The sequence below is a fragment of the Ranitomeya variabilis genome, chromosome 1, assembly GCF_051348905.1.
Source record: "Ranitomeya variabilis isolate aRanVar5 chromosome 1, aRanVar5.hap1, whole genome shotgun sequence".
Taxonomy (NCBI): Eukaryota; Metazoa; Chordata; class Amphibia; order Anura; family Dendrobatidae; genus Ranitomeya; species Ranitomeya variabilis.
The window spans coordinates 942,926,452-942,939,586 of NC_135232.1; the positions used below are offsets into that span (position 1 = coordinate 942,926,452).

Genomic DNA, 13,135 nt, shown 5'->3' on the forward strand with positions numbered 1-13,135 from the left:
TTTATTGTTGTGTCTATGTTATTCCATGGCATATGTGCTTAGGGGTGGTGGTTCACGGTTCTGTATTCAGGCCTTTTTAAATGGTTTTATTGTATTTGTCTTTTTTGGAGGTGTAATAAACATTTTTGAGATTTTTTGTATACTTCATGGGTGTGCATACCGTTATTGGCCTAGTCTTTTTTCTCTGGTATTTCTAGTAATCGATGTGTCTGCAGACTTGTGCATCCACACATCATGCACAACGCGCGCTGTGAGCATTCTCCATTGCCTGCGCTGAGACCGAACAATGTGCATAGTCCCGGCCACATTCCAACTAGATGTGCGTGGTCCCGCTCAAGTCACTTATATTTCAGACTTACATGAAAGCCCTGGACAAGCCCTTTAAAGCATATGAACACCTTCTGGGGGGTAATGGTTTTACTTAAATGCATGAGATAAAAATAATTTGGCAATTGAATTTTATTTGCATTTAGCTAATAAAGGGGATGTCTCCGTTTAGAAAACTTTTGCATGCCGACTCAGTTTGTTGGAGAAAACAAAAACAAATTGCACTTTATTTACCTTCCGTAGGTCCAGAGCTGTGTGCTAGATGCTGCTTTGGTAATTGTGTACTGGCTGCAGCAGTGATGTTACATTGTCAGCTCTGCAGGCAATCACTGAGCTCCGCTGATGTAAACTCCCAAAGTTGTCTATATCCTTTAAGACTGTCTAGAAGTATGAGAAATCCACTTTTTTTCTCTTTAACTTGTTCAAGACTGACCCATTGGCCCTGTTGATAATCAGGTACATTTTCATATTTTATCGTAAATGAACTCTAAATTTTTCCCTTGTTTAGTTATTGTGAGGAACTGGCCACAAACGTTTTCCAGCATGAAGCACCGGTACATTGATCTTATTGTTGTGTTTATTAGAGACTTGCTTGCCCATCAGTTTAAGGTACCCAAATCTCTCCTGAAAAGTGTACAGCCTCACGAATCAATGTTACAATTCAGTGACAGTAAGCAGAAGACGACGTGCGGGCTGGATCTGATGTAAACATAAGGCCTACATAACCATTTCTGTCCTGAATCTGGTGGGGACATGTGTATCTTCATTCCTCACTGCAGGGGGCATATCTATTACACAACCCTGATCCCAGGAGAGGAAGTTTTGTGACGCAACAGCGACCTCAGTAGCGATCTCGCTATGTGTGACACGTACCAGCGACCCGGCCCCTGCTGTGAGATCGCTGGTCGTTTCGGAATGGCCTGGACCTGTTTTTGGTCGTTGAGGTCCCGCTGACATCGCTGAATCGGTGTGTGTGACACGGATTCAGCGATGTCTTCACTGGTAACCAGGGTAAACATCGGGTTACTAAGCGCAGGGCCGCGCTTAGGCTACGTTCACATTTGCGGTGTGCGCCGCAGCGTCGCCGCCGCAACGCACAGCGCAAATGTGAACACATGCACAACGCAGCTTTTTGCGCCGCATGCGTCCTTTTTTTCATTGATTTTGGACGCAGCAAAAATGCAACTTGCTGCGTCCTCCGCGACCCGACGCGGGCGCCGCAGGGACGCATGCGGCGCAAAAAGCAAGTGCACCGCATGTCCATGCGCCCCCATGTTAAATATAGGGGCGCATGATGCATGCGGCGCCGCTGCGGCGGGCGCCGCTAATGTGAACGTAGCCTTAGTAACCCGATGTTTACCCTGGTTACCATCGTAAATGTAAAAAAACAAACAAACAGTACATACTCACATTCCGGTGTCCGTCAGGTCCCTTGCCGTCTGCTTCCCGCACTGACTGACTGCCGGCCGTAAAGTGAAAGTACAGCACAGCGGTGACGTCACCGCTCTGCTGTTAGGGCCGGCACTCAGTCAGTGCAGGAAGCGGACGCCGGGGGATGCGAAGGTGAGTATGTAGTGTTTGTTATTTTACATTTTACACTGGTAACCAGGGTAAACATCGGGTTACTAAGCGCGGCCCTGCGCTTAGCAACCCGATGTTTACCCTGGTTACCCGGGGACCTCGGCATCGTTGGTCGCTGGAGAGCCGTCTGTGTGACAGCTCTCCAGCGACCACACAGCGACTAAACAGCAACGCTGCAGCGATCGGCATCGTTGTCTGTATCGCTGCAGCGTCGCTATGTGTGACGGGGCCTTAAGACACGTTTAGTGAGGCAATTGGTGCAGTGACGCCTAAGGGTGAGAATCTGTGCCTCTGTACGGATGGCCTGTGGAGATTGGAGAGGGGTTGCCAGCTGGAGCTTGGTACACATGCCACGGTCGGGATATCTATCGTCTGGATATGAGAAACTATCTAAGGACTGTTATTGCCAGCTGGAATGGAGGACATACGGTCATGGTATGGAGCATGGAATTTGACTACATACTACACTGGCAGGAGGTAAAAAAAAAAAAAAGCTGTGGGTCAACCAAAAGTTGGGAGACAGTATCACCTGGTTTGATGGCAGTTGAACTATCAGCCCGAGGATGGGATCTTGTGGACTGGGGACACTGCATTGTTTGTGACCACCTACCCAGAATTGGGATGTAAGGCTTAAAAATAGTAGCATTGTTAACCTGCCTAGATGATTATTACAATCAAACAACCTCAGATCTTCACAGTTATAATAACTAGATGGTGGCCCGATTCTAACGCATCGGGTATTCTAGAATATGCATGTCCACGTAGTATATTGGCCAGCCACGTAGTATATTGCCCAGCCACGTAGTATATTGCCCAGCCACGTAGTATATTGCCCAGCCACGTAGTATATTGCCCAGTCACGTAGTACATTGCCCAGCCACGTAGTACATTTCCTAGCAAAGTAGTACATTGCCCAGCCACGTAGTATATTGCCCAGCCACGTAGTATATTGCCCAGCCACGTAGTATATTGCCCAGCCACGTAGTACATTGCCCAGCCACGTAGTATATTGCCCAGCCAAGTAGTATATTGCCCAGTCACGTAGTATATTGCCCAGCCACGTAGTATATTGCCCAGCCACGTAGTATATTGCCCAGTCACGTAGTATATTGCCCAGCCACGTAGTATATTGCCCAGCCACGTAGTATATTGCCCAGCCACGTAGTATATTGCCCAGCCACGTAGTATATTGCCCAGCCACGTAGTATATTACCCAGCCACGTAGTACAGTGGGGCAAAAAACGGTAATTAGTCTTACCGATAATTGTATTTCCAGGAATCCATCCTGACAGCACCATGGAGGACGTCCTTCTTATCCATAGTGGGACAGGAAACCACGAGAGTTTAAAAGGACCCTCCCCACTCCACCCTTCAGTGATCTTCCAAAGTAACACATCTGGATGGATGCAAACAGAAAATTTATTCCGAACATAACAAGTTAAATACAAATGTTACTCCACATAAGTATATCACATATTTACATTAGGGAGGGAACTAACTGTGCTGTCAGGATGGATTCCTGGAAATACAATTATCGGTAAGACTAATTACCGTTTTCCAGGTCACCACCTGACAGCACCATGGAGAAGTACCAAAGGAAACTTCCTGTTCTAGGGTGGGACTACTGCCTGAAGCACCTTTCTGCCGAAAGCCACTTGGGAAGAGACTACGTCAAGTTTGTAATGTTTTGAAAAGGTGCTAATATTAGACCAAGATGCTGCCCTGCAAATTTGGTCTACCGAGGCCCCCCCTTTCTCTGCCCAGGATGCGGACATAGCCCTGGATGAGTGAGCTTTAAGGCCTTCTGGAGGATCCTTTCCCTGTGCTTGATAAGCTATGCCGATAGTGGATCTAATCCATCTAGCAATGGTGGACTTAGAGGCTTTTTTCCCCCTATTAGGACCCCCGTAAAGGACGAAGAGATTGCTATCTCGCCTCCAAGCGCTAGTCATATCCAAATATTTTAGTACCGTTTCCCTAACATCTAAATTATGAAAAAAAGATTCTTTGTGATTTCTAGGGAATTGGCAAAAGGATGGAAGTATGACTTCCTGGTTTATATTAGAGACTGAAGCTACCTTGGGAAGGAATCCCGGGTCAAGCCTTAATACCAGCCTATCGTCAAATACCTGTAGATAGGGGTTCTGAATGGACAGAGCCTGAAGTTCCCCCAACCTTTTGGCCGAAGTGATGGCTACCAAGAAAACTGCCTTTAGGGTAAGATTGGTGACGCTTATATCTTTTTTTATATCGAAGTGCTCTTTACATAATTCATTAAGGACTAAGTTAAGGTCCCAGGGAGGGGTAACTTTCCTAATTACGGGTTTTAACCTCATAACTGCCTTAGAGAATCGAGCGATCCATGGGTGAGCAGCCAGGGAGGTATCATAAAATACGCTAAGGGCTGAAATTTGAACCCTTAGGGTACTTGGACTAAGCCCCTTCCTAAATCCCTGTTGTAGGAAGTCAAGGATTTTGGGTATGTTAGGACAATCAATGTCGATTGTTGTATCTCCACAAAAGCTGCAGAATGTCCTCCAGATTTTAAGGTATATCCTTGAGGTGACTGGTTTTCTACTTGCTAGTAGGATAGAAATTACATCTTCTGATAAGCCCTTTGCCTTTAGGATCTGCCGTTCAGGATCCATGCAGTTAATTGAAGATTTTCTGGGTTCTGATGGAGGACTGGACCCTGGGAGAGTAGGTCCCTTAACTCTGGAAGATGGTACGGGTCGTCTACTGCTAGTTTCCTTAGGAGAGGAAACCAGCTTCTTCCGGGCCAGAAGGGAACCACCAAGATCACCTGAGCTCTGTCCTCGCATATCTTCCTGAGGATCCTTGGTACTAAGGCCAGAGGGGGAAAGGCATACAACAGACCCCTGCTCCATGACTGAGAGAGGGCATCTATCCCTGCCGGATTCTCCTGGGGGTTCAGGGAATAAAATGTTGTTACCTTTGCATTTCTTCTGGTTGCGAATAGGTCGACAACCGGCGTTCCCCAGCGTCGACACAGGGTATCGAAAACCCTGCTGTTTAATTCCCATTCTGTGGGTGATAATTTTTTCCTGCTCAGGAAGTCCGCGATCTGGTTTCTTGAGCCTTCTAAGTGGACCGCTGAAATTGAGAGAACCGATCTCTCTGCCCAGGCGAAAATCTGATCCGCCAGGAGCTGTAGTTTCGGATGCCTTGGACCCCCCTGATGACAAAGGAAAGCTACCGTTGTAACGTTGTCCGATAAGACCTTTAGGTGTCTGTTTTTTAACAAGGTCTGGGCTGAACGTAAGACCTTCCAAACCGCATGAAGCTCTCTGTGGTTTGATGAATTGTTGCTGTCTTCTAGGCTCCATTGTCCCTGGAAGTATCTTCCGAGTACCTGGCCACCCCAACCTTGTTGGCTTGCGTCCGTTGTCACCGTGACTGCTGGAGTCTGGACCCAAGAGACACCCCTCTGGAGGTTTTCCGACACCATCCACCACTGTAGGGACCGTCTGACCTGGTGGGATAGTAGGAACTCCTTGTCCAACGAAGACTGTCTTCTGTCCCATGATGTCAGAACCGACTTTTGTAACTGACGGGAATGGAACTGACTCCAGCTGACACATGGGATACAGGCTGTCATGATGCCAAGGATCTTCATTGCATCTCTTATTGTCACGCGACTTCTTGTGAACCGTCGAATCTTGTCTATTAGGCCGGATTGCTTTCCCTCTGGAAGAAATGACTTTCTGATCTTTGAATCTAGTATTACACCCAGAAACTGTCTTCTTGATTTTGGAGTTAGATGTGACTTTTCCCAGTTCAACACCCAACCTAGTTTCTGCAGTGTGGAGATTACCAACTGGGAATCGACATTGAGTTGCGCCACTGAGTCTGCTACTAAAAGGAAATCGTCGAGATATGGGATTATCGTGATATCCCGTTGTCTGAGATAAGCCACGATTTCTATGACGAGTTTTGTAAAAACTCTTGGAGCCGACGCTAAACCAAATGGGAGGCAACGGAACTGATAGTGGAAGATTGACCCATCCTTTTCCACCGCAAACCTTAGATATCTTTGATGATGTGGAAATATTGGAACGTGGTAATATGCACTTTTTAAGTCTAAAGTGCACATTACCACGTTCTTTCCTAGTAGGGGAATTGTGGAGCGGATGGATTCCATCTTGAACCTCTTGTACTGTAGCCATCTGTTTAGAGGCTTGAGGTTTATGATGGTTCGGGATTCTCCTGATGGTTTTTTTATAGAGAAAAGACCCGAATAGTGACCCGTCCCTATTTGATGAGGAGGAACAGGACATATCGCCCCCATCCGGAGGAGATCCTGAACATCCAGCCACATTGGGGAGACTGAAGAGAGATGGACGTTGGACACGAAATATCTCTCTGGGGGAATGGATTCGAATTCTATCCTGTATCCCTGAGATATAACCTGCAGGACCCATGGACTTCTGGTAATCTCTTCCCACTCCCTCAGGTAGTTCAGTAACCGCCCCCCTATCCTGGTGGCGTCATTTTTTACGGTACTCTGATCTAGGATTTGAGGAACCCTGATCTCTACTTTTGTTTCTATCACCCCCTTTCTGGTAGCTCCATCTACCTTGTTTACCTTTGCCCCTATAGTCAGATCTCTGACTGTAATAGGGCCTGCGAAAGGGCTGGAATTTTTTCTTTTTCTCTTCTGGAAACCCCTTCTTTTCATCAGAAGCCTTTTCCAGAATGTCATCTAATATAGGCCCAAAGACTCTGCCTCCTGAGAAGGGAATGGAACATAACTTGTTCTTTGAGTGGACATCCCCGGACCAACTTTTTAACCATATGGCCCTTCGAGCTGCATTTGACAATGACTGACCCCTAGCAGTGAATCTTACAGACTCTGCAGTAGCATCTGCCAGAAACCCCGTTGCTAGTTTTAATAAAGGGATAGCATTTACGAGAGATTCCCTAGGAGTCTTGGCTAACAATTGTTCTTTTAGATCGTCCAGCCACAGATGCATAGATCTCGCCACAGAAGTTGCTGCTATATTTGTGCGGATCACTGCAGCCGAACTTTCCCATGCTCTCTTTAGGAGACCATCGGCTTTCCTGTCCATAGGCTCCTTTAAATTTGAGGAGTCCTCGAACGGAATAGCAGTTCTTTTGGACACCTTTGCTAAGGGGATGTCGATCTTCGGTATATCCTCCCAGTCCTTGACCTCCTCATGGTCAAAAGGGAGGCGAAGTCTAAAGTCTCTTGGGATAGAAATCCTTCTCTCTGCCTCTTCCCATTCCTCCAATATCATTGAGCTGTGGGAAGAGGTGAAGGAGAGGTTAACGGTTATCAACTGAGAGCCCTGTGAGTGACCGGAGGCTGAGGCTTACCGAATGTGAGCATTAACCGGGAAGACCATTGATGTCTGAGATCGTAGGCCCCCGAACATCTCGTCCTGGATAGACTGGGTGGTTGAAGGCTCTTCCACCTGCATAGTCTGTCTTACTGCCCCCCAGGAGCTCATCAGTATCAGTAGAAGAAAATAGGTACTTCTTCCCCTTATGAGGAGTTTCTTCTGTCCAACTCCTCTTCCTCCATGTCAGATTCAAAGAAACTGTCCTCTGAAGACGGATCCGATTCCCTCTGCCTTTTCTTAGACCTGGGAGGATCCTGGATATCAGACTGGATTGATTGGGGAGTAGATAAGTTAGAGATCGAAGCCTGCACTTCTTCTCTAACCATGGTTCTCATGCTTGTAAGTAGGGAGGCCTGCTCCTCTCCTACAATACGAGCCGTGCAGGACTCGCAGAGAGGCTTCTGCCATGAGACGGAAAACTTTGTGGCACATATAGGGCATTTTTTAGACTTGCCAGCTTTCCTATCACCGGATGAGGGACGCCCCTAAAATAGATAAAAAGACCGCAGACGGTAATTTTAGTAGGGGCTGTAGGGAGCATACCTCCTAGAGGAGACTGACGTGTGCCTGAGTCATTACCTCCGTGCTGGCTGCAGCTACGGGTACTGAATCCTCCATTTCTCCTGCTGCTGCTGCCCTAATGCACGTGCACATACCTCTTTTATCCATGCTTTCATGTCCCGGATCTCCTCACCAAGGAGTGAAGAGGATGATCGCCCCTGCTGCTGGCCGCGACCCGGAAGTGACGCGCGCCGCAGCAGTGAACCGGAAGTGAGTCGCCGCCGGCGTCTCCGGCTGCTTCAGCGTTCTCAGATGCCTGATACCGATAGATCCGCCTGCGGAGGGAGCGTCCTTGCAGGACGAATATGCAGGTACATCAGGGGGCTTCATCCCGGGTCGAGAGCCCCCCCCAGGGGGAAGCGACCCATCCACCAGGAGCAGCGCTGCACTGGTGCTGCTGAGGGACCCGATTAATTGGGTGTCAGCAATACAGAGGACACGCAGTGGGAAGGGAGAGGCCGAGCCCCCCCGATCCACACTCCCTGTCTGGGACAGCGAATCTCTCGTCGTTCCCATCCACAGTGGGACAGGAAAAACACTGAAGGGTGGAGTGGGGAGGGTCCTTTTAAACTCTCGTGGTTTCCTGTCCCACTATGGATAAGAAGGACGTCCTCCATGGTGCTGTCAGGTGGTGACCTGGAAAAGTATTTAGTCATTCAGCAATAGTGCAAATTCCACCACTTAAAAAGATGAGAGGCGTCTGTAATTTACATCATAGGTAGACCTCAACTATGGGAGACAAACTGAGAAAAAAAAATCCAGAAAATCACATTGTCTGTTTTTTTATCATTTTATTTGCATATTATGGTGGAAAATAAGTATTTGGTCAGAAACAAACAATCAAGATTTCTGGCTCTCACAGACCTGTAACTTCTTCTTTAAGAGTCTCCTCTTTCCTCCACTCATTACCTGTAGTAATGGCACCTGTTTAAACTTGTTATCAGTATAAAAAGACACCTGTGCACACCCTCAAACAGTCTGACTCCAAACTCCACTATGGTGAAGACCAAAGAGCTGTCAAAGGACACCAGAAACAAAATTGTAGCCCTGCACCAGGCTGGGAAGACTGAATCTGCAATAGCCAACCAGCTTGGAGTGAAGAAATCAACAGTGGGAGCAATAATTAGAAAATGGAAGACATTCAAGACCACTGATAATCTCCCTCGATCTGGGGCTCCACGAAAAATCCCACCCCGTGGGGTCAGAATGATCACAAGAACGGTGAGCAAAGATCCCAGAACCACGCGGGGGGACCTAGTGAATGAACTGCAGAGAGCTGGGACCAATGTAACAAGGCCTACCATAAGTAACACACTACGCCACCATGGACTCAGATCCTGCAGTGCCAGACGTGTCCCACTGCTTAAGCCAGTACATGTCCGGGCCCGTCTGAAGTTTGCTAGAGAGCATTTGGATGATCCAGAGGAGTTTTGGGAGAATGTCCTATGGTCTGATGAAACCAAACTGGAACTGTTTGGTAGAAACACAACTTGTCGTGTTTGGAGGAAAAAGAATACTGAGTTGCATCCATCAAACACCATACCTACTGTAAAGCATGGTGGTGGAAACATCATGCTTTGGGGCTGTTTCTCTGCAAAGGGGCCAGGACGACTGATCCGGGTACATGAAAGAATGAATGGGGCCATGTATCGTGAGATTTTGAGTGCAAACCTCCTTCCATCAGCAAGGGCATTGAAGATGAAACGTGGCTGAGTCTTTCAACATGACAATGATCCAAAGCACACCGCCAGGGCAAAGAAGGAGTGGCTTCGTAAGAAGCATTTCAAGGTCCTGGAGTGGCCTAGCCAGTCTCCAGATCTCAACCCTATAGAAAACCTTTGGAGGGAGTTGAAAGTCCGTGTTGCCAAGCGAAAAGCCAAAAACATCACTGCTCTAGAGGAGATCTGCATGGAGGAATGGGCCAACATACCAACAACAGTGTGTGGCAACCTTGTGAAGACTTACAGAAAACGTTTGACCTCTGTCATTGCCAACAAAGGATATATTACAAAGTATTGAGATGAAATTTTGTTTCTGACCAAATACTTATTTTCCACCATAATATGCAAATAAAATGATAAAAAAACAGACAATGTGATTTTCTGGATTTTTTTTTCTCAGTTTGTCTCCCATAGTTGAGGTCTACCTATGATGTAAATTACAGACGCCTCTCATCTTTTTAAGTGGTGGAACTTGCACTATTGCTGAATGACTAAATACTTTTTTGCCCCACTGTATATTGCCCAGCCACGTAGTATATTGCCCAGCGCCGTAGTATATTGCCCAGCGCCGTAGTATATTGCCCAGCGCCGTAGTATATTGCCCAGCGCCGTAGTATATTGCCCAGTCACGTAGTATACAGCACAGAGCCACGTAGTATATTGCACAGCGAAGTAGTATACAGCACAGAGCCACGTAGTATATTGGCCAGTCACGTAGTATATTGCCGAGCCACGTTTGTCACAGGTTAAAAAATAAAAAATAAACATATACTCACCTTTCCGAGGGCCCCTTTTAGTCCACGGCAGCTTCCGGTCCCAGGGTTGGTCTGAGCGCAGGACCTGTGATGACGTTGCGGTCACATGACCGTGTAGCAGTCACATGACCGTGACGTCACATCAGGTCCTATCCGCGCAGGACTTGTGATGACGTCGCGGTCACATGACCGTGACGTCATGGCAGGTCCTTCTGCCATGCCATCTTTGCAACCGCAACCTGCAACGGAAGATGGCGGGCGGCCCGAGCGGCTCAGCGGACTACAGAGGGTGAGTATAGTAGTTTTTTTTTAAATTTATTTTTAACATTACATTTTGTACTATTGATGCCGCATAGGCAGCGTCAATAGTACAAAGTTGAGGACACACAGGGTTAATAGCGGCGGTAACGGAGTGCGTTACCCACGGCATAACACGGTCCGTTACCGCCGGCATTAACCCTGTGTGAGAAGTGACCGGAGGGGTGTATGCGGGCGCCGGGCAGTGAGTGCAGGGAGTAAGGAGCGGCCATTTTTTTCCGGACTGTGCTCGTCGCTGATTGGTCGTGGCAGCCATGACAGGCAGCTGGCGAGACCAATCAGCGAATGAATAACCGCGACAGACAGAAAGACGGAAGTACCCTTAGACAATTATATAGTAGACTAGATGGTAGCCCGATTCTAATGCATCGGGTATTCTAGAATATGTATGTAGTATATTTATGAAGATTTTAGAATAATACATTGAATACACGGGATTCGGCCGGCCACGACCAATTAGCGAAGCGTGGTTCAAATCCCGCGCCAATTCGTGGCCGGACTGCACCTGTCACTGATTGTTCGCGGCCGGCCACATAGTATATAGCACAGCCACGTAGTATATAACAGCTCACGTAGTACATAGCACAGCCACGTAGTACATTGCACAGCCCACGGAGTGTATAGCACAGCCCACGGAGTGTATAGCACAGCCCACGTAGTGTATAACACAGCCCACGTAGTATATAACACAGCCCACGTAGTATATAACACAGCACACGTAGTATATTGCACAGCCACGTAGTATATTGCACAGCCACGTAGTATATTCCACAGCCCACTCAGTATATAACACAGCCCACGCAGGATAAAACACAGCCCACGCAGTATATAGCAATGTGGGCATCATAACCCTGTTAAAAAAAAAAGAATTAAAATAAAAATAGTTATATACTCACCTTCTGTTGGCCCCCGGATCCAGGCGAAGCGTTTACCGATGCCCCCACGAGCTCCGCTCCCAAGAGTGCATTGCGGTCTCGCGAGATGATGATGTATCATCATCTCGCGAGATCGCAATGCATGGACCGGTCACCGGAGCGTTGCAAGGAGCGGGAAAGGCCTGTTCTGGATCCGAGGGGCCGACGAACGATGAGTATATAACTATTTTTATTTTTTTAAATTATTTTTAACACTAGATCTTTTTACTATTGATGCTGCATAGGCAGCATCAATAGTAAAAGGTTGGTCACACAGGGTTAATAGCAGCGTTAACGGAGTGCGTTACACCGCGGCATAACGCGGTCCGTTAACGCTGCCATTACCCCTGTGTGAGCGCTGACTGAAGGGGAGTATGGACTGCGGGCACTGACTGCGGGGAGTAAGGAGCAGCCATTTTGCCGCCGGACTGTGCCCATCGCTGATTGGTCGTGGCTGTTTTGCCACAACCAATCAGCGACTTGGGATTTCCGTGACAGAAAGAAAGACAGAAGTGACCCTTAGACAATTATATAGTAGATTTTTGCCATTTTTTATTTTAACCCCTTCCCGATATTTGCAGTATACATATACATGTTATGGAAGGAAAGGACTTTCCGAATGATGAGGTATATATACGTCATGGCAATAGCCCATGCACAACAGACATCAGGGTCACCAGGCTATGGCAAGCCTCTTAGACCATGGTCATATGGAGTGAAGCACTGACAGTTATAAATACCGCCAAACAAAATGTGGAATAAAACGCGATAAAAAAAGCAAATGTAAATAAAAATGGTATAGCTGAGAATGTAATTTTGCCCAGCAAAAAAACAAGCCGCCATACACCCCACGTCAGTGGAAAAATAAAGAAGCTATAGCTCTCAGAATACAACAATGCAAAAATAACTTTTTTCTATAAAATAGTTTTTATTGCACAAAAGCGCCAAAACATGAAAAAGTTATCTAAATGTGGTATTGCTGTAATTGTACTAACTGGTAGAATAAAGCCGCCTTATCAATTTTACCACACACAGAACGGCATAAAAAAACCACAATTCCATACCTGCCGGCTTTTTTTCATTCTGCCTCCAAAAAATCAGAATAGAAGGCAATCAAACGACATTATGTGACCGAAAATGGTACCAATAAAAACGCCAACTCGTCCTACAAAAAAAGAAGCAGTCACTTGACTCTGTTGGCAGATATATGGAAAAATTATAACTTTTAAATATGGTGATGCAAAATCTTGTTTTTACAAAAAAAAGTATCTTTTAGTGTGTGACAGCAGCCAAACATAAATAAAACTATATAAATTTGTTACTGCTGTAATCGCACCAACCCGAAGAATAAAGTCGTCTAATCACTTATACCGCATGAGAAATGGCATAAAAAATAAATAAAACCAATTCTTCACCTGCTGTTGATTTGTTCATTCTGACCCCAAATATCACAGTAAGTCTCGGCTCACATTTATCCTGAGCATTACGTTGAGTGCTTACACCGAGTTTCTGTGTAAATCTCTAAGGCTATGTGTACAAGCTGCGGAATGGTGTGTGGATTTTTCCGCACTGAT

At 46.7% G+C, this 13,135-nt stretch overlaps 1 protein-coding gene across 1 annotated transcript; it reads right to left on the reverse strand.

The window, feature by feature from the left end:
- Positions 1 to 831: 831 nt before the first annotated feature.
- Positions 832 to 7,354, reverse strand: LOC143799621 (uncharacterized). The gene is made up of 3 exons (XM_077281156.1): positions 7,267 to 7,354; positions 4,509 to 7,191; positions 832 to 951 (listed from the first exon to the last, which is right to left on the reverse strand). The coding sequence occupies exons 2-3, from the start codon at positions 6,348 to 6,350 to the stop codon at positions 832 to 834; spliced, it is 1,962 nt and encodes a 653-aa protein (XP_077137271.1). The 5' UTR covers positions 6,351 to 7,191; positions 7,267 to 7,354.
- Between the last annotated feature and the right edge of the window lie 5,781 nt (positions 7,355 to 13,135).